Source organism: Anolis sagrei, chromosome 3 (genome assembly GCF_037176765.1).
Source record: "Anolis sagrei isolate rAnoSag1 chromosome 3, rAnoSag1.mat, whole genome shotgun sequence".
NCBI lineage: Eukaryota > Metazoa > Chordata > Lepidosauria > Squamata > Dactyloidae > Anolis > Anolis sagrei.
In genome coordinates, this window is record NC_090023.1 from 235,305,706 (window position 1) to 235,326,433 (window position 20,728).

At 36.7% G+C, this 20,728-nt stretch overlaps 1 protein-coding gene across 2 annotated transcripts in view; it reads left to right on the forward strand.

The window, feature by feature from the left end:
* RHBDD1 (rhomboid domain containing 1) overlaps positions 1-20,728 on the forward strand; it is a 40,865-nt gene that overhangs the window by 8,144 nt on the left and 11,993 nt on the right. Inside the window, exons 2-7 of one of the 2 annotated variants that reach the window (XM_060767856.2) lie at positions 104-218; positions 344-846; positions 4,675-4,807; positions 10,599-10,687; positions 12,910-12,963; positions 15,367-15,483. In XM_060767856.2, coding sequence (XP_060623839.1) covers positions 405-846; positions 4,675-4,807; positions 10,599-10,687; positions 12,910-12,963; positions 15,367-15,483 — 835 coding nt within the window. In that variant the 5' untranslated portion in view covers positions 104-218; positions 344-404. The remainder of the gene's footprint in view (positions 1-103; positions 219-343; positions 847-4,674; positions 4,808-10,598; positions 10,688-12,909; positions 12,964-15,366; positions 15,484-20,728) is intronic. The other variant, XM_060767855.2, reaches the window with a different exon arrangement.

Consider the following 20,728-nt stretch of genomic DNA (forward strand, 5'->3'; position numbering starts at 1 on the left):
TTTTCTCATGAAGGTGGAGAGAAGGTCGTATAAATGTTTTATAACATTGTTTTCTATCAATCTGTAGCTAGCATTTCCTTTTTTCTTTTCTTTTTTTTTTTAGGTCACATATAGAAATAATGTCTCATCCAGGGCCAACATTCTTCAGTTAATGTCACTGACTAGGGTTGCCTTGACCCAACATCTTGATAGATGCATGATCTTCACTTCTGATTTAGGTAGAAGCTGTCAAAATGTTAGCTGTCTTGCTATGACTTGTATAAAAGAAAACCTGCAAGTAGTAAAGTAATGTTTATATATCACTGGTAAGATAACTACCGATTTGTTTTTTGTTTTTTTTCAGATTCTATATCTAGATTTCAGCAGTATTCCCTTTCAAGTTTATTTGAATAAAAGGAGCAGTTATGCAGCGGCACCACAAAGCACAAAGAGGACTAAATACTGGACTACTTCTATTATTTGGTCAGATATATCAAGTTGGGCTGAACAACATTCCACCTGTTACATTTGCAACTTTGGCAGTGAACATTTATCTCTTTTTACAACCCCTGAAACCACTGGGGGAAGTATGTATCAGTGTCTCTGAGGGATTTTACAGGAGAGACTGGCATCGTCTGTACCTTTCAGCCTTTCACCATGCAGATGACTGGCATCTATATTTTAATATGGTCTCCCTCCTTTGGAAGGGAACTAAGTTGGAGAGAAGGCTTGGAAGCGTATGGTTTGGATATATAATCACATTATTTTCAGTGCTAGTTGGAATTGTATACATGATTTTGGAATTTACCCTTGCGGAACTTCTGGAGAATCCTTTATTCATTCAGAGCTGTGCTGTTGGTTTTTCAGGTAAGATATCCTCAGACTTGCTTTTAGAATTTCCACATTTTTAATAATGGATTGATACCTTTTGGAAAAGAAATGATGCTGTGCATTTGAGAAGATGGAATTATTTTTTATTCTTAAAGGTGATGATAAAATAAGCACTTTAACTTTCAATTGTCTAAGTACTTTTATATAATTATCTTGTTTGACACTACAGAATACTGTGTAAACCAGTTTTCTTTTCTTTTTTAAACTATATTTACAATGGCAGAAGTCATAATATCTTTTTCAGAACTCTATTAAAAGACATCACCAGAAACAAAAGGATATAATGAAACAGTGGACTAGTAGATATTAGCTGCTTGATTGGCAGATATATTTGTGAAGAGTCTAATCCTTTAAAAATTATTCAGTCCTCACAACTGCTCATTCAGGATGTGCAGTTTGTGCCACAATATCAGCATAGTGGTACCAAAGAGCTCAGATAGTTGGCTGTTTTTAAAACTTAGAACCTGTATTTTGTCCTAGAATGTTCTTTAAGCCAGGCCAGCTATAGCAAGAAAACTACAGTGAACATTTGCTAAACAATAAACATTAAATTACCCACGGGTAGCTTCCTTATATGGAAGAACTAGGGATCTAACAACGTCTCTGTTTGCAGGTCACAAGCTTATTTTATGCTGCCCAAAATAAGGTTTTGAATTGTCAAGAAAAAGAATCCTTTAATAAAACAGCACTACCACTAGCAGCATGTTAATATTTTTACATCTATATAAATAAAAATGTAGTGTTCGTTTGTGGGATTAACATAACTCAAAAACCACTGGGCAAATTGACACCAAATTTGGACACAATACACCTATTAGGCCAACGAGTGACCATCACTCATAAAAACATTGAAAAACACAGCAGAAGAGACTTAAAAAGTAAAAAATAAAAAATGCATTACAATGCATGTGCAAAACCACATATATACACATATACTCAAATATATACACACACAAAACACATATACGCAGACTGGGCCACAGCAATATGTGGCAGGGGATGGCTAGTAACTAATAAAAACTTTGATATGCTTTAGCTTTCTATCTGCAGTTAGTTGTGCTTTCTCTTTCCTACCTCCTATGTTCATTCACTTTCCTTTTTCTGCATTCTTTTCTAGGGGCTTTCAGCATTGTTCTGGCTTTTTCCCCTTCCTTCAAATTTTAGTATTGCCAGAGCTGCTCTGGAGCGCATGGTATTGTACATCACCACCAAGGATTATAAGAAGAAGCAGATTCAAAAAACTTGCCCATTCTTAGAATATTTCGAGATCAAAGAAACATGCAAGGCTCTTATTATCCCTAATACTCTTTTTCCAATTTTTTATTTTTCAAACTTTTTGTGAATAGTGCTACACAAAATTATACATTCAAAACATTTTCTATTAGTAACACATGTTTACATCATTTCTCCCTCCCCAGGACCAGTTTACAATTTTTTCTGTACTTATTACGATTGTTCAGTTATTAGGATAATCTTGTTTAATTCCTTATATTTATCTTTTCCCTTTATTCTGTAAATTAAGCCTTTTCATTTTGCCCCTGTAGTAACTTTTCCTTTTGCTGATGTAGTCTTGGAGGAGGTAGTCCGCTAAATATTTATACCATGTTTCTGTGTCCCATTTCTTTTAGTCCTTCCAAACAAAAAGTGTCTGAGGCTTTAATTGCATCTAACATGTAATTTATTAATCCCTCCAATTCTTTAGATCCCTCTTCGCCTTCAATTTTCTGGAGGAAAAATTGTGTCTTGTTCCAATCTAATTTTATCCCTAATTGTTCCTCCATTTCCTTCTTAATTATTTATGGAACTTTTGTATTTTTTCACAATCCCACCTCATGTGAGTGTATGTTCCGGTTCTCCCACAGTTGTGCCGTCATTGTTTTGAGGGGGTTCTGGTTATGTGAGCTAATTGCACAGGAGTTCTATACCATTTTGTCTGGATCTTCCGTTGCATTTCCTTTATCCTTAAATTGTTTATTTTATTAATTAAATTCATCCAGTTGTCTATTTCTCTCTCACTGTAACTTAGTTCCTCCTTCCAGGTTTCTGACAAGGATTATTTTGTATATGATTCATTTCTCCTTTAGTACTTTCCATTTTTTCAAATTATTTTTAGCAAAGATTGGGGACATTTTGAAACCCAACAAAACAGCAATACAATAGGAGGGATAAAGAATGAAAAGATAAGTGCAGTCACAGAAATTGGCTATAATTGAGAGGGCTATCTAAAAAGTTAACAGAATGGCAGAGAAAGGACATCCCAGAAACAGATCTTGATAAAATTATCCCTAATACTCAAATGCATAATTGCAGAAATGCAACATCAAGAAATTAGACTTTTTCTAAACTCCTGTTTGTATTCTTCCTTCATAAAAAAATTAAAACGTTTTCTTCCCCTTAGGTTTTCTCACATGTGTTTAGAGGAAATGCTAGATCCTTCCCATTGGCCTTAATAACTGTAATTTCTTTTCTCCTATCTTTTTCTGTTGGTTTTCTAGTCATGTATGTACCTGCTAAACCAAGTCTCATTGGGTTAATTTAGCGGTAGGCAACTTGCTGCCCTCCAGAAATTTTGATTACAGCTCCCTTAATCTCTCATTTGAAGTAGTAATTTGAAGGTGGTCTGTCAACCACAGTTAAGCTGATTTATTGTACCTTCCAAAATACATAGAATAATTTATAGAATAGTAATTAAGAAGAACACACCTAACTTGATTTTTCCTTAGAACGATCTTATTTTTAAGTGGAAAAATGAAAGATGACTTACTGGCTGCACTATCTTGGCTGACTAGAAAGAGACCATATATTTGCATCATTTGTATTCCTGAGAAGCCCAAAATTTTTGAACAAATGTGTTCTGTTTAGGGTTAGGGACCCAAAGTGACTTATCAGACAATTGCACCAACTGATTATCACTGTTTATTAGCTTTATTTATTAATAATGAAAATTTATTGAAAGTACTCTTGTCTGCTTGAGGCAAGCGTGAATGTTGCAAGGCTATTCAGTGCTAATCAAGGTAGCCAACTGCAACATTCTCACTTGCCTCAAACAGATAAGAGTTCTTTCCCCACCCTGGACATTCCACAGATATAATATATAAACCTTGCCTGTCTAGTTTCCAGCAGGCCTCACAACCTCTGGGGATGCCTGCCACAGATGTGGGCGAAACATCAAGAGAGAATGCTTCTGAAACATGGCCATACAGCCCGGAAAACTCACAGCAACCCAATTGGATGTGTTTGCATTTCTTTATTTTAAATGATGGGATTGTGTGTTTTCTTTATTGCTAATAATATTCACTACTTTATAACAATGGAACCCTATACCTATCTTTTATAAATGTGATTTACTTCCAAATATATATGCATAAAATTGCAGCCTAAGCATGTTCATTCTGGTGAGAGTGGTCTCCTGTCTGAAAACCAATTGTAAAATGTTGCAGGAGAGATTAATTGCTATAATGTACTTTTAAATTGGTTAGGCTGGCCAGATTCTTGTGTTTTTTAATTGTTCTTTTTTTCAATTTGGGGAATACCAAATAACACTGAAATACTTTAAAAACATTGAGATACAGCTGAATTTTCACTCTGAGGTCAACAAGTACCAAAATAAATAGTCTTGCAGAAACTATTTACAGAAAATTACAAAACTTGTATTTGTTTTGTTTTGTTTTTCCTCTTTAGAGGATAAACAAAGATGGATGATCGAGCATAGTAGAACACAAAGAATAACAAATGCTTGTGTTTGTTTTTCATATTGCATGAGAATTTTTCTTTCTGTGATATTTCTGCTTTGTTTTGATTTAGGAGTGCTATTTGCTTTGAAAGTTCTTAACAATTATTACCATCCCGGTGGGTCCAGCAGCATCATGGGAATTTATGTATCCAACAGATATGCTTGTTGGGTGGAACTTATAGCAATTCACTTACTGAGCCCAGGGTAAGTACTGTGAAACTTCCACAACTTAAATTATTCTATATGCTTATCTTTGTATGCAATTATGAATAGATTTTATCAGTTCTTGAAGCCTGCATTCCTTCTAGCTTTTACTGGTTTTCAATATATCACTATGCAACAAATTGAAAGGAAATCTGAAGCAGAGTGCAAAATACTACGTTTAGGCCTTAGGAACCTATTGTACAAGTATAGAATAGGAAAATACATGGCTCTGCAGCAGTACTTGTGAAAAGGGTCTTGGGATTATTGTTGATGATAATTTTAAGAGGGATATAAACAAATGGGAGTGAGTTCAGAGTAGGGCAATAAGAATTTATAGGAGGGTCAATTTCAATTGAACATTAGGAGGAATGTGTTGACAGTGAAAGCAATTGCCTACACAGGAGGTGTGGTCATCTCTGGATAGCCGGGGGTGCTCTACTGGAGATCCTGCATTAAAGAGAGGGTTGGGCCTACTGGCCCATAGGCCCTCTATGGATTTCATGATTTCCTTGTAGAAGTTTATTAGTTTCTTTATTCCTTTACTGGGCACACTCTCACATATGTGTAGAATAGATCACACTAGAAAAATATTTCATTAATTAGTAGAATATCCGGTTCCATAAATTTCTCATTCTTAGTTCTCAGTTTGTTCTGCATTCATTTGTTTGTCTACAGCGTGACGCTCTGGATGTGGCAGAAATGCTTCTCAAATGGTTAAAGCCTTTTAATTCCCAATTTAGATCAGGTGGCAGTTAATGTTAACTACTCTATGTGCTCATGTGTAAGTCAAGCTCATGTCTGAGTCTCCTTGTGGAGAGAAAAGGTGGGATGTAAATAAACATCATAGGCTATCACTCGTGACCTAGTATGATTTCATTTTGTTTCAGATGTTACTTCTGTTGCCAGTTAAGATTCTGACAGCTAAGAATCTTCTAGATTCAATAAGACAGGAGACCCTCAAGGGTTGGTTAGAACTGGAGAAAATACATGATATGGATCTCTGCTGGCTGGTTTGTTCTGGTCTGTCTACTGTCTTATAGATTTTAGAAGTACAAAAATGGTGAGGCCTTTTCTACAGAGAAATAATTGAGTAGCTTTGGTAGGGATGTGTGATATTTTGTTCATCTGTAAGGCCTACAGGCAGTCATGGCCCTTTAGAAATAATGTGTCCCATTCCCCACCTATTGACCCATATCAGTGTTGTCGTAGTGGTGAATCTTCTTATTTATTTTTGTGATGTTGTATACTATTATTTAGAGTAGTCCGCATGAAGCACTTTCCTTTTCATTGGTGTGTTTATTGCTTACATAGGAAAATTATTTCCTCATGCCTTGTTACTATTTTCCTCCATGGCTTCTCCATCCCTTCCACACCCACATTCTCCTTCCCACCTGTACTATACTTCAGTTCAATTAGCAGTAACCCAGGCTGTCCTACACATTCTGGTGTCTACTCAGACATCACTCCTAGTAAATTTAATTAGGTTTGCTTCCAGGTAGGTAGCTGTAGAATTGCTATAATCAATTTCTAATAAGCATGTTTTTCTCAAGTGAAAAGAGGTCAGAATCAGGAGGTTTTAGGTCTTGGCCACAGATGATCATCAAGTTCCAGAGTGACAGAGTGGCTAATTTATGCTGCTTTAATTGTCATGTGTTTACTAGACTCTCATCTCCTTCAATTTCATCCTGAACCTTTGCTGCAAATGTTTCTTATATGTCATGTGAAACAGAGATAGACAGTAGCATGAATAAGTGGAAATACTACTTTACTTAACCTTATTGTACAATATTAATAGATTTAAACAAAGAAGTATTAATGTATGATACCTGCAGAGCACTTGTTAGATACCTAATATTTAAACTTTGCAACAAAGTGATTTTGTGGTAGACAAAAATGTGCTGTGCATATTTTCAAAGACATGTAAAACATTTATAATTAAGAATTCTCTACTCTTGTTTTCCTGACTGATCTTTATACTGGGAAAACTTTATACCAACAAATATAGCAGTTTAGAAGAGAACCAATACTAAAATATGCTGCAGGAGTCACCATCTTTCATATATACCAAGGTTTGTTCTGAAAACAAATGTTACCAGTTATGAATTAAGTAGTTAACGAAACTATTTCAGTTCAGCTAATGAAGCCGTTTTAGTTATGAATTCCAGTGACAACAACCAATTAATCTTCCAACGTCTTCTATTTAGCATCAACAAATAAGTTTTCAAAACTAGCATTCCACGGTCTGTTGAAAAGCCATCATCTTTTGGCAGATTTTCTATAAGTGACCACAAGATTTCAGCTGCTAGATTAACAAGTGTCCCTATCCTAGCCAACGACAAAGAAGTTATTGGTGGTTGCCCACTGGATTCCATTCTTTCATGAAGTTTTGCATAATTTTGTATCTAGGTAGCTTTCATAAACAAGATTGAGATATTTGGTTGATTTTTTTTAGTGATGGTGGTTGGTGGTGGTAGTAATAGCTTGTTTTTCTCCCAAAATTGAGACCAAATGCATATTACAATGTAAAGGAACAATACCATTATAAACATGCATAAAGTGAACATTAAAATGGAATTACTATTAAAACAATTCAAACATCATTAAAACAATAAAAAGGAATTTAAAAAGATAAAACCCATTGGAAACATCTTAGTTTAAAATAATAGAACACCTCACATTATTTTTGAACTTTGTTAAAAACCCTATTGGAATAGAAGGGGCTATGCCTACTGATGGAAAGAGAGAGAGAAGGGGGTTAATTTTGGTCTCCCTGGGAAGGGAATTTCCGCATCTAGGGTCACCCACCAAGAAGACCCTCTTTTTGCATCTCCACCAATTTTGCTTGTGATGGTGCTGTGACAGAGAAGGTGGGCTTCCTGATGGTTTCAGGGACTGGACATCCTGATACAGGGAGATTCAGTTTGCCAAATAGTCTGGACCTGAGCTGTATAGGGCTATAACCAGCATTTTAAATTGTGCCTGATGAAAACAGTCTTCTTTACTGACTAAAGTCACCTTTGTTTCCTTGGGAATTTTTGTGACCTACAGCTACTTGAAATCATTCAAAGAACAATGCTTGTCATTGGTGGGTAGTAATATAAGGGGATAAGCTGAAGTAATCTTATGGTAGTTGATTCCATGACAACTGCTGTAATAGTCTCACATACTCAGAATATCAAGTGGTAATAGCACTGTCACTTGAATAAAGTAAATGCAGCCTTATTATGCGGTTCTGCATATAAGTCATGCATTTTAGTAAAAGTTGCGATTGTTGAATATTGAAGCACTGGAATGTTTTAATTAATTTTATAGCTATAAAATATTTGGAGGAAATAGGTGTTTTCTGGGAGATGTTTGCCTTTCCAGACGGATAGTTTTGAATGAAGTTCATACATAATTATTATTATTATTTATTTATATTTCACCCAGTCTCTCCAAGGAGACTCAGGGTGGATACGTACCCAGAACAATGCAAAAAAGACAGCTTTTTGCATTCTGTTTTGGCTGATAATTTTTATTCAGCACTTCAGGTTTATTATAAAATAACGGGAAATGGGAATACATGCTTTTGGAAAGATTGTTTTAAACAGTTGATTTTAAAGTTGATAGAAGTGATTTTAATGTTTGTGAATTGAATGTTTGCCGTTTATATATTGTGCTCCACCCTGAGTCCCCTGCAGGGTGAGGACGGAATATAAATGTTTTCAATAAATAAATAAATAAATAAATAAATAAATAAATAAGCAAGCAAGCAAGCAAGCAAGCAAGCAAGCAATTGAATGTTGTGCACAGAACAGTATTAATCAAAAATTGTTTGTTGTGGGATTGGGTGATTCAGTCTCATTCGCATTGAAATACAGCTAGCTCTCCACCTTTGGTGGGATTAAGGGTGTGGAACCCTCGCAAAAGTGCAGGGGAAAAAACTTGAGATAACACCTCCCTAAGAATCTCTAGGTCCTCTAATGCAATTCTGTGATCAACTTCTTAGAGGACCTAAAACTTCCATGAGAAAACAATGTGAATATTCAGATCCACAAAAGTCAAACCCACAAATGTGGAAAACCAACTATAAAGTAATATTTCCTCTGTTATATTTAATATGCAGCCTACTGTCTAAAATCAGTGATATAGAACATATATGGTACATTTAATTGTATCTGCTGGGTCCCTCGTCCGCCCCCCCCCCCCCCAAATATCTCTTTATCATTCACTGGGATTCTTCTTTTACCTCCTTTTAAGAACACTTTATTCATGTCTTCATAGAAAGGGAATACAAAAATGATATAGTCAAAAATTTCACATGATGAGAAATTCCCAGAGAATGCTCTACAGAGAATTTATCTTCTGTCACTCTATCCCTTAGCAAGTAGATAAAGAAAAAAATGAAGAAACAAATGAACACGATGGTCTGAAAGCTGGGACAATTTTAGCTGAGCAGAAAAAACTGCTCCCAATTTTAAGAAGGTGTTTTTCTCCACTTGACATCTGTTCCACCTTGACTCAGGCTGTTTTCACAGCTGATGTTCAGAACAAAAGTTTGCAAAGAGCAGAAAGTGAGAAAGAATATCTTTTAAAGCTGTAAATTTCAGTTGTGTCTGTACTAAACTTAAATGCCCTAAATGCACCAGAATCCTGACTGATCTTGAAAACTAAGGAGGACCAACCTTAATTAATATTTGAATGGGAGACTACCAATGCATACCAGGTGCTGAAGGCTATATTTCAGAGGGGGAAAAACTGGCAAAACACTTCTGGGGATTCTTGCCTAAGAAAACCATATGAAATTCATGGTGCTACCATAGGTCAACAGGTGACTTGAAGGTACATCAACACATGTGCCTAACTTCAGTTATAACTGGGCACACAATGGGAAGAGTATATCTATATCAATTTTAGCCCCAGTTGCCAGAGAGAGTAACGGTGAGCTTTACAAACAATAAATTGCTTCGGAGGGAGGCTTTTTTGTGAAGCATCTCTTCCTCCCCAGTTAGTATTTGGAATGCTGAAACTGCAACATCAGTGGTACCAGAATTTTCCAGTGCTTCTGGGCACTTTATCTGAATGTAGGAAATTCTAAAAAGTCACATGAACCTTTGGATGCTGTCAGCACCCTGTTGTGTGTTAGTTGTCATTGAAATTATTATAAAAATGGATGGAGAGCTGTATGTCCATCTTTTTTCTGATGCTGTTTATGAATTGTATTTAGAAAATGAATCTATGCAAATATGACGGAATAAGTCTCAGGAGCCCCATGGGATCAAAAGCTGTATTTTCCGTAGATCGCACATGTCAAACTCAAGGCCTACAAGTCGAATTCCCCCTCCCCCCTATAATTTTATATCTCTGGCAAGGCACAGACACACTGAAAACATGGTCAGTGTGTCTATACCTCAGATTCGAATACACAAAAATTGTGTTTGCATTTTGTTTTGTGTTTATTACTTTCAGCAACATGATCGGTGGATGAGGATGGTGTGTGATATGGTACATCAGATTATTTAGCAATGTATTAAGGAGTAGTTACATTTATACAGTCCCACAATGACAAATGGCTCTTTGAAGGCAACCATAAGGCTGATGTGAAAATGAGTTTGACATCGTTGCTCTAGATCACTATTGAACATTGAAATACTGTTATTGTTCTGTTAGTTGTATTAAACTCTACAATTTAGAATGCATTAAATGGAGCTAAAGCTGCAAAATGTGGCAAATTGGTCTGTATTATAATAATGCTATACAATGTATCTTAATTAGAGACAATATGACATCTCACAAAAATGCTTACTTTTAGGAGTTCTTTTGCTGGCCATTTGGCAGGGATTCTTGTTGGACTAATGTATACCATGGGACCTTTGAAGACTATCATGAAAGCATGTGCAGGTATAGGACAAATTTCCATGCATTTTGAACTGAATGTGAATTATCCATAGTTGCATATATTTAATAACATTTAAGCCACTATCTATAGGATATTTAATTAGTTCTTCTCCTGGTCTTTTCATTTCCCTTCCCTCTTTAGTCTGACTGGAGTATTGTTGTTTGTAACTGATGAGTTATATAAATTTTAAAAACATTAAAGGATAAAAATAACTTGCAAGTCACATTTATGTAGTGTTTCCATCCAGTAGGTCTTAATCTTTATATTTCTGTGTAGAAGTGATACTACAGTCTCTGGGTACATAGAGCAGCCTTAAGTGCCACTTGGTAGCTCAAATACTTCCTTTTTGGTTTCTTTTATGTTTTAAGCAATTTTCTGGTTTTTATTTCTCAGATAAATTTCCAAAATATATTGAAACAAACTACATATACAGCTATGTGTTTTTTTGTTATCTAGAACCCTACAAAAACCTTTGAAATTGGCCTGAAGCAACTAAAACAAGATCTAGAAGTAACATGCTATCACTTTCAGTGTGTTACAGTTGCAGCCCCTATGGCCTTCCCCATCAGTCATATAGGCAAAAAATGGTTTCTTCCCTCTGTATAGCTGACCACCTGTGTCCTGTTCACTTGAAGCACCAACAAACTCTTTAACGGCAAAAGTATGATAGCTGGGACCCTACGCTGGTTGCACACTGCAGATCAGAATTCATGAAGGGAAGACATGCGCAAGACAGCGCAGGGAGTGAGAGACGCAGCTGGGAGGGAGGGAGGGAGGAGGAGGGGTTTTTCCACTCACACATCCTGCCTTCCTGGACCCCCAGCTCCTTCACTGTTAGAAAGCGGGCGGGGGAAAGTGGGAGAAGAGGGGAAGTGGGGTGGATTTGGTTCCTGCCACTCTGTTCACACTAGGGCCTTGTAAAAACCTTCCCGAGCCGCCAGCACACTTTCCGCCCTTCAAAGAAAGCAGCCCCAGCAGCTGGGAATAGTCCAAGCAGACTTCCCTTCATTAATTCTGACACGCGCTGCGCAACTAGCTTAGGGTTCATAGGGTCCCAGCTATCATACTTTTGTCAAAAGATGTATCATTACAAGTTTTGTCATGTCCCTTTTCCACTATTGAAAAGGTAATGACTTTGCCTTTAGAAAACAGCTAAAATGTCCTTATGTGATGTGTAGTAGTTGTAGGCACCTTTTTGTGTATGCATGTGTTTTGGGAGAGGGGTGCAGCTTAGTTGTATTTCCTCCCACAGCAGGCCTCATGCATGCATTTCAAACAAACTGGACTTCCTCATCACACTAGAGAATGAATCCACTTTAAATCTGGTTGCTGCCTCCTGTAGAATTCAGGGGTTTGTAGTTTAGGGAGGAGCCTTTAACAGCCTCACTAAACTACAAACTCCAGAATTCTGCAGGAGGCAGAAACTGGATTTAAAGTGGATTCATTCACTAGTGTGATGAAGTAGTTAATGTGGTATCACCTCCAGTTTTGGATTCATTTTTGTGGTAATTTGGGTATTTTCAAATCCTTTTTAAAATGAACCTTTGGAGGACCAGGGCTTTGGGAGATCTCTTATGGCCTTGGGAGGTGTGAAATCCATGTTGTGGATGTGTTTCTCACTCTTGATTCTTGTGATCCACATTGTAGGGAAAATACTTTTGCATGCTATACATCTGGGAAAAGCAGAGAATAGCACATGTACTGAATTCAGATAACACAAGAAACAGTTATGCCTCTCTGAAGCAGTGTGACTTACGAAACACTCCTTTCAGTTGTTTTAATTTAAGGCAGTAAATTGCCAAATGAATTAAAACATATTTTACAGTGTTTTAAAGAAAGAACACATACATACACACAAGCTTTGGAAACAATTCCTGAGGAGCATTTTAAACAATTTTTTCATCCTTTTATCCTTTACTTAGTGTTGTGAAGTTCTTGGGATCATGTACATTTGCCCTCCCCTAGCTTTTTGGATTTGTCTCCCAAACTCCTACAAAACAGGACTTGGTTAAAAACTATATACAAAAGCAATCATCTGATGGTTTATTTTGTGGACAAATTGTATTGGGATTTGAGATGAAATCTAAGAGACCCTGCCAGCGTGCAGGAACCAGAACAATACACTTTTTGTCCACACCAGTTCTAAATAGATTATGTTAATTCATTTTAAAACAGGCGATATGATGTGAAGATTTGTCTATATTGACTGTATTACTCTTGCTAGGTGGATTTATATTTCCAACTCTCTTTTCACGACAAAGAAACAACAACAATCCAGGTAAGTATCTTAAGTTTCAAAATTTCATATGTTTTTTGTTTTTGCAATGTCAACAGTAATGTCAACATAGGATAGTGCTGTATATTATCTGTTAGAAGGACTTTCTACATTTACAGTGTAAGAAGTTCTTGCAGTGAAGCAAAGCAAATATTTGAGAAATATTTGCTTTGCCAATCCGTGCAGTATTCTATTACCAGATGTTAAGTCTCATTGACATTCTTTCAGGGGTAAGAATATGGTACTCAACATCATGATGTGCATACTTTTTCTTTCCCATACTCATTTTATAACCTGTGCTTCGTTCACTAGTTCTATGACAGAGTGAGGACAAGGGAGGCCAGGGGACAGTTCCACCTTGTCTCCTGCATATGTCATCAGTTGGAGACCCCTCCCCCCAGCACCAACCGCCGCTCTGGGCCAGAGTGAGGACAAGGGGGGCCAGGGGACAGTTGCACCTTGTCTCCTGCATATGTCATCAGTTGGAGACCCCTCCCCCCAGCACCAACCACTGCTCTGGGCCAGAGTGAGGACAAGGGAGGCCAGGGGACAGCTCCACCTTGTCTCTTGCATATGTCATCAGTTGGAGACCCCTCCCCCCAGCACCAACCACCACTCTCGGCCAGAGTGAGGACAAGGAAGGCCAGGGGACAATTCCATCTTGTCTCCTGCATATGTCATCAGTTGGAGACCCCTCCCCCAGTACCAACCGTCGCTCTGAGGCAGAGTGAAGACAGGGGAGGCCAGGGGACAGTTCCACCTTGTCTCCTGTGCTGTGTTAATATATAATATAATATAATATAATATAATATAATATAATATAATATAATATAATATAATATATTGTATATACATATAATATTTTAATATTACAATGTAATACAGTATAATACTACTAATAATAATAATATGATATTATAATTATATATTTTATATTACATGTAATATTACTAATAATATTACAATATAATTGTATAGTACAAAATAGTGATGTATAGTGATGATATTGTACTGTGCTAATAGTATAATGTACTGTGTGTGTGTGTGTGTTATATATATATATATATATATCTCTTGTAAGCCGCTCTGAGTCCCCTTCGGGGTGAGAAGGGCGGCAAATAAATGTTAGAAATAAATAAATAAATAAATATTACCCTAATGAGTAAGCAAAACAATACGGCACAGTGAGTCCTTGAACACCAACAGTAGCTTAATAAAAGGTGACATGGTGTTTGATTAGGACTGTAGCCCACTGTGCACCCTCCCAAATAGCTAATAAAAGAGTTCCAGGTTTGTTTACTGAACGACACCAGTGTACAAAGTCAGAGGTTACATTGTGTTACGAAATCATACAATGCCCACTTCTAAGAGTGATTCTCAGTCAAGAAAGGTCTATTATTAAATGGTTGCATTATGCTCTGGTAGGGGCTAATCTTGAAGAACATTCAAACATATCAAAGAAGCATTCTCTCCTGACGTTTCACCTGCATCAGAGGTGAGGTTACATCAGGTTGTGAGGTTACAACCTCGCCTGCATACTTGCCACAGATACAATCGAAACGTTTAGAACATGGCCATACAGCCCAAAAAACCTACAACAAACCAATGATTCCGGCCATGAAAGCCTTTGACAATACATATCAAAGGGTGAAAAGTGCACAGCCAATCTGCTAAGAAGTACATAGTGATAGAATTTTATTACTCTAGTATTGAAAGATCTGTGCAGGTTTCTAAATGCCTTCAAAGATCATTTGAGAATGTTGGTTTTCACCTCGGAAGCCCTAAACAATTCAGGGTTTTGATGTCTAAGGGACATTGTATTTTGTTATGAATTTATCTGGTTGTTAAGCAAAGTCTGTTCGGATAATGTTGTTGTCATCACTTACAGAGAGACATTTGATGAGTGCACATAAGAGAAGTTCACGGGTATTATGTGGTATACACTCTCCTGATAGTTACAGTTGAACTCCACTTTCTCTGGGGATTTTTTTGTTCAGTGTTTTGAATTATTTTACTTTTTTTTAATGGTGTATGGTTTTATTTCATTTCATTGATTTCATTATTTAATATTGTGTATGGTTTTCACAAAAAGACATTTTAAAAATACTAAAAATAAAGTGAAATATAGTGGATAGAAATGGTTTTTTTCCCCATGCTTATTGGGCCTAGCAGGATCATGACAATAGATTTTGTATTGCCAGCAAGCACAAGCAAAGCATTAAAGAGGAGAAGGTGTTTCTGCCTTAAATTATTAGCCTAGCTGTATGGGAGTTTTGGTAGAAAAAAATAAGCATATATAATACAGAAATAATTTTCTCTCGAATGAAGACTGTGTTGACCCTGTTAGTTATTCTATATATCTTTTGTCCCTGTTTTATTAGTTTTAATATTTTTTTCTTTGTACAGATTATAGATATTCAGGTTATGCATCAAATGCACAAAGAGACTACAATCCTTATACTGCCGGGATGAATGAGGAGGAACAGGTCGAATGGGCAATAAGAAACAGTCTGAATGACAGAGGTAAGACTGCGTGTTACTGTTGAGAATCTCTGCCAGATGCAGTACATGTTGAGGAGGAATTGTACATGTTTATTTAAGATGACAGATATTATTAAAAATTAAACGAAACAGAGTCTCATGAATACACACCTACTTCTACTGTATTTCTTCCATTTGAAAATTTTCATTCCTTCATGCTTTTTCTCCTGGTTCCTTTCAGGATTTGAATTTTTTCTTTCATTAGAATGAACAGGACCAAAGAAATCACAGTATTCAAATCTCTCTCTGGGTAGAATATAGTTGTAAAGCCATAACAGAAAGTGATATATATCTTCCCATCAGACCTATGTTACTTGTGAACTAAAGACAGCAGCTATGATAGTCATGTCTAAAGTACCAAGAAACAGTCTGATATACACACAGTGGTGTTTCTGCCTCTTCATCTTATCATCTCACTGTTAGAATTAAGAAGACGGAGATCCTTCGGCTGGGCCGTCTGGGTGGGAGGGAGATCCAGCTGCCTACCCTGGATGGCGAGACATTACGTCCGTCATCTTCTGTAAAAAGCATTGGTGTCTTATTGGACCCTCTACTCACAATGGAGGCCCAGATGTCTGCTGTGAGCAGATCTGCGTTTTTCCACCTACGTCAGGCTAGGCGACTGGCTCCCTTCCTATCTAGGAATGACCTGGCTACGGTGATCCAGGCAACGGTCATCTCGAAGCTTGACTACTGTAACGCCCTCTACATTGGCCTTCCTTTGTCAGTGATCCGGAAACTGAAGCTGGTGCAAAATGCGGCAGCTTGTCTTCTCGCCGGGGTGCCGGCGAGGTGTCGTATCATCCCAATTCTACAACAGCTGCACTGGCTTCCGATTGAGTACCAGATTACTTTCAAGGTGCTGGTACTAACCTTTAAGGCCTTATATGGTCTGGGGCCGGCGTACCTGAGGGCCCACTTATCCCCCTACCAACTCCAGAGATTACTTCAGTCTGAAGACCAAAATTTCTTGAAGTCCCCAACATCCGGACTTATCATCTGTCCTCTACTAGGCAGAGAGCCTTCTCGATTGTGGCCCCTTATTTATAGAATGCCTTGCCAGTTGAAACCCGAACCATGCGAGAGCTACTTGCTTTTCGGAAAGCCTGTAAAGCCTTTCTTTTCCAACAAACTTTCTATGGGTGAATAACTCGGGACTAAGTCTGTTCTCGTTTTTATTGTATTTTATAGTTGGTTGTATTGTTTTAATCTTCTGCTGTAAACCGCTCCGAGCCAAATTGGGAGTGGCGGTATTCAAGTCAAATAAATAAGATGTGTGTGTGTGTGTGTGTGTGTGTGTGTGTGTAGGGGAATCGTTTATATAAGCCCTTTCCCCAAAAGAAAACAGGTCGGTGAAGAGGCTTGTAGAAATCAAATGTTTTCCATATATCTACAATCTCACTGTAATAAGCAAAGAGATAATTAGTATACGGAGCATTTGTCTTTTTAGCTACAGAAGGCTTTTTGATTGGTGTCTTTACATCTTGGTGAATAGATTAAAGAAGTTTATAAGGCTAGCTTATGCAGAATATAAAGTCGATATTGTATTAAGAAGCTCAGTTCGGTCAACCAAAAGGTACAAATATATCATGCTAATTTTCAAAGCTCACTGGTTTCTTTACCAGTAAAAGATGGTTTAAACAAAGTTTTGCAGGGAAAGAGAAATAATGCTATTACAGTCACAGTGTCTACACTTCTGCTCAAGGATATTGTAGAGAAAGGGTATGTAGCTGACTGAGGACAAAGGCAATAAAAGGAAAGAAGTAAAATTGCTTTTGAGAAGCCGTAACCAAAACAAGTCCTTTGGATTCTGTATAAAGAGAGGTTTTTTTGTTTTATTTATTTTTTGTAGCCCCCAGTGGCGCAGTGGGTTAAACCCGTGTGCTGGCAAGACTGCTGACCAAAAAGTCAGCGGTTCGAATTTAGGGAGTGGGGTGAGCTCCCACCTGTCAGTTCCAGCTTCCCATGCGGGGATATGAAATAAACTTCCCACAGGATGGTAAAACATTTAGGTATCCCCTGGGCAGCATCCTTGCAGACAGCCAGTTCTCTCATACCAGAAGCAGTTTCTCAAGTCGCTCCTGACATGTAAAAAAACCCCCTGTATTCTATTCATTTTGTTCTTATTTATGATTGTACTATCACTCTAATATATAATATTACTATTATTTATTTCTTCTGTTTACTTCTGTACATAACAAATTTATTTGAAATATAGGCCAGTTTTTTCACATGAATGGAGGAAACAATGTTGATTTTGACAGCTTTAATACATGGTGGATTCCAACAACAACAACAGCTTTTATTGGTACACACTAACAAAATCATAGCACGGACATGTATAACAAAAGGAAGTTACTGATAAAAAATAGAAACATGATTGGTTTTTGGGATCAATGTATGAAGATTGTTCTTGAATACAAGGAACCTGACTTTAAATTTCATTTACTTTATCTATTAAATAGACCATAAAAATATATAGGATTGTAGGCTTCAAAATGTAGTTAAACTTGAAAGCAGAACAACTGAAATTATAGAGCATAATTAAATATAACCACATTAACATAGAATAATAAAAAATTAACAAAAACAAGCTCAAAATTATTCGTGAGGGAAGAATAAGAAATTTTTAATTTTTATTTTGTAACTTTTTAATTGTAATTGTTATTGTTCTTTTGTAACTTAGATCAAGAGGCATAGCAGCATACATTTGGTATAGAAATCCAGAAAATTCTAAAATAATGCTTACATATTCTGAAGTCATATGTAAGTTTTTTGCCAGAGAGAATAATGATTTTATTTTATTGATTGTTGTATAGTCGGAATCTTGGGCCTTGAAACCAGATTCTTCTTCTACCAAAAAGTCTACAAGGGTTGGTTTTTTTCAGATGGATGAACACTTACCCAATTTCCTTTAAGATGGTCTGTGTAGGCATAATTTCCTTCACATTGTAAATCTGCTTGTCAGGGGTTATAGGAGATGTTTTGATTGTCACTTTTGAATAGGTAGCTAACTTTCACAGATCATGTAGACTGTCTGTTCTGGAGGTGTCATATAATGGTATGGCATTTCTCTTGTTGTTTCTATATGGCTCACATGGGGAAGGATGGAATCATACTTTTCCTGCCCTTGCTGTTGTATGATTGTTTATATAAATTGCATCATTGGACTGCATTAAATTATACCTTGCATGTTATTTTCTAAACGCATGACTGGAATTTCCAATTGGTAACCTTGGTCAGCAAAAGAACAATTGCTTGGATAACAGTTTCAGCTTGAATCAATGCAAGGATTAGTCTTTCCTTTTGTTCTTGTCTGCTATTGAATGTCTTTTTCACAGAGCTGTTTAAAGCACTCTTCCCCACTTACTTACTTACTTCCTTATTTGATGGTTTATTTGAAATACTAAACCCACTTTTCTTCCAAGGCTTATTTTCAAGCCAGTTTACAAATAATTTAAAATAAATACACACTAAAAATATTCTAAAAGAATCCAGTTCATGGTTCAGTAATTCCGCTAGAAGAGTCAGTGTCATGTAGTGGTTTCAGAATTGGACTATAACCTTCTGATATGTTCACCTTGGGTTCACCAAAAGCTGGAAGGCACACAACACCATCAACCACAAGGACACTAGAGCACTTGCAGTAAGAAGCAAATCTGTCTCATTTGCCATCAAATAGTGGCTTCATGGATCATGGCAGTTTAAACATGTGTGGAAATAACAATGTCCATGCCAGAGAAATATGCCTGAAGAAAAAACTGCCATTATGGACAATGCCCTGCCATTGGTTATTTGCAAACCATACGTCTTGGGTTTGTTTTTTTTTTGTTTTGTTTTTTTTAGATTTCAACTTTTCTGTCATTAGAATTAGTATTAGAGAATATCTAGTTTTTGGCCAGGATGCAGAAAGTGCTCAAGAATGGGTTTAAATAGCTCTAGATACTGATTAATTTGTGTTCCCAGGAAATACAGCGGCTTTGGATTGGCTTCTGTTTAAACAGGCACAGCTGTGTTAGTTTATCTCCCACACGAAAACTACAACACAAAAAGTCAGCAAGTCGAGTTACAAATAATGCATTTTGAAATCACTAACGAGAAAATACTAGAGTAGTTGTCTCACTTGTACAATTAGTACAAAATGTAAGAAAAACATTACAAGAAAAACCATCCCGAAAATGATGGGTCACAAATCTGAGAGCCACTCTAAATTATATGGCGTTTTAAGAATATGGTTCTCCTATGGTTTCCTCTTACAGTTGTTAGAAAATATCTCTCACAGTATATATCCTTTTAGAATGAATAACACACATACAAGACAATAATACGTAGACGTGATTATGTTTTGACATTGCTGGGTTTTGTTTTGTACAGCTACCTTACCACAACCATAATTAGCTGACTGACATACTGTTATGAAGAAGTGTTTGGAATCTAAATTTGAAGAACCTATAAATTATGTCTGTGGTTCATGGTAAAATAATGAAGTATGGCAAGGCATCACTTGTTTTGACCACATACTACACATAAAATGTCTATACCAGGCTAAGCTTTAATGGGGAGGTGTCTGAATTGCAGTCTTCTATAGAATTGCAGACTCCTGCCCAGCGAGGTTTATTACAGTCTCTGTTGGATCATTGAATGATATAAATGCATCACTCACCCAATAATTTGTTGACTGCTTAGCTGCCCAGTTCTTCAGAAAAAGGGCATGAAATTGGAGCAAGGAAGGGTCTGCCTTCTGAAGTTTGGAGCAGTCTTGTGCCATTAGATATAGGAAGTTGTTTGTCACTCTTAGACACTTGGCACCTGTGAATTGACGGCAATTAGCTTTATCTACTGTTGTTTTAAAATTGTATTGTTTTGATTTTAACATGTGTTGATGTTATAATTGTTATAATTTTATGTGACTTGTTTTATACTTTTGTGCTGTTTATACCAGTTGTGTGTTATATGTGCAGCCCGGAGTGCTTTCTATGCCATCCCGAGTCCCTTCAGGGAGATGGTGGCAGGATATAAATAAAGTATTATTATTATTATTATTATTATTATTATTATTAGGCCATACAGTATATTTTGGGATTTTTTTTCTACAAAGATGAAAATTACTCTTGGGTGACTTTCTTATACATGCAATTCCAAACAGAAGAACTTCCAGACTTTCGTGTTACAACCACTGCAGCAAATTAAATTAGTTCTCCTTGTGTTGCCTCCTTGTGTTAAATTG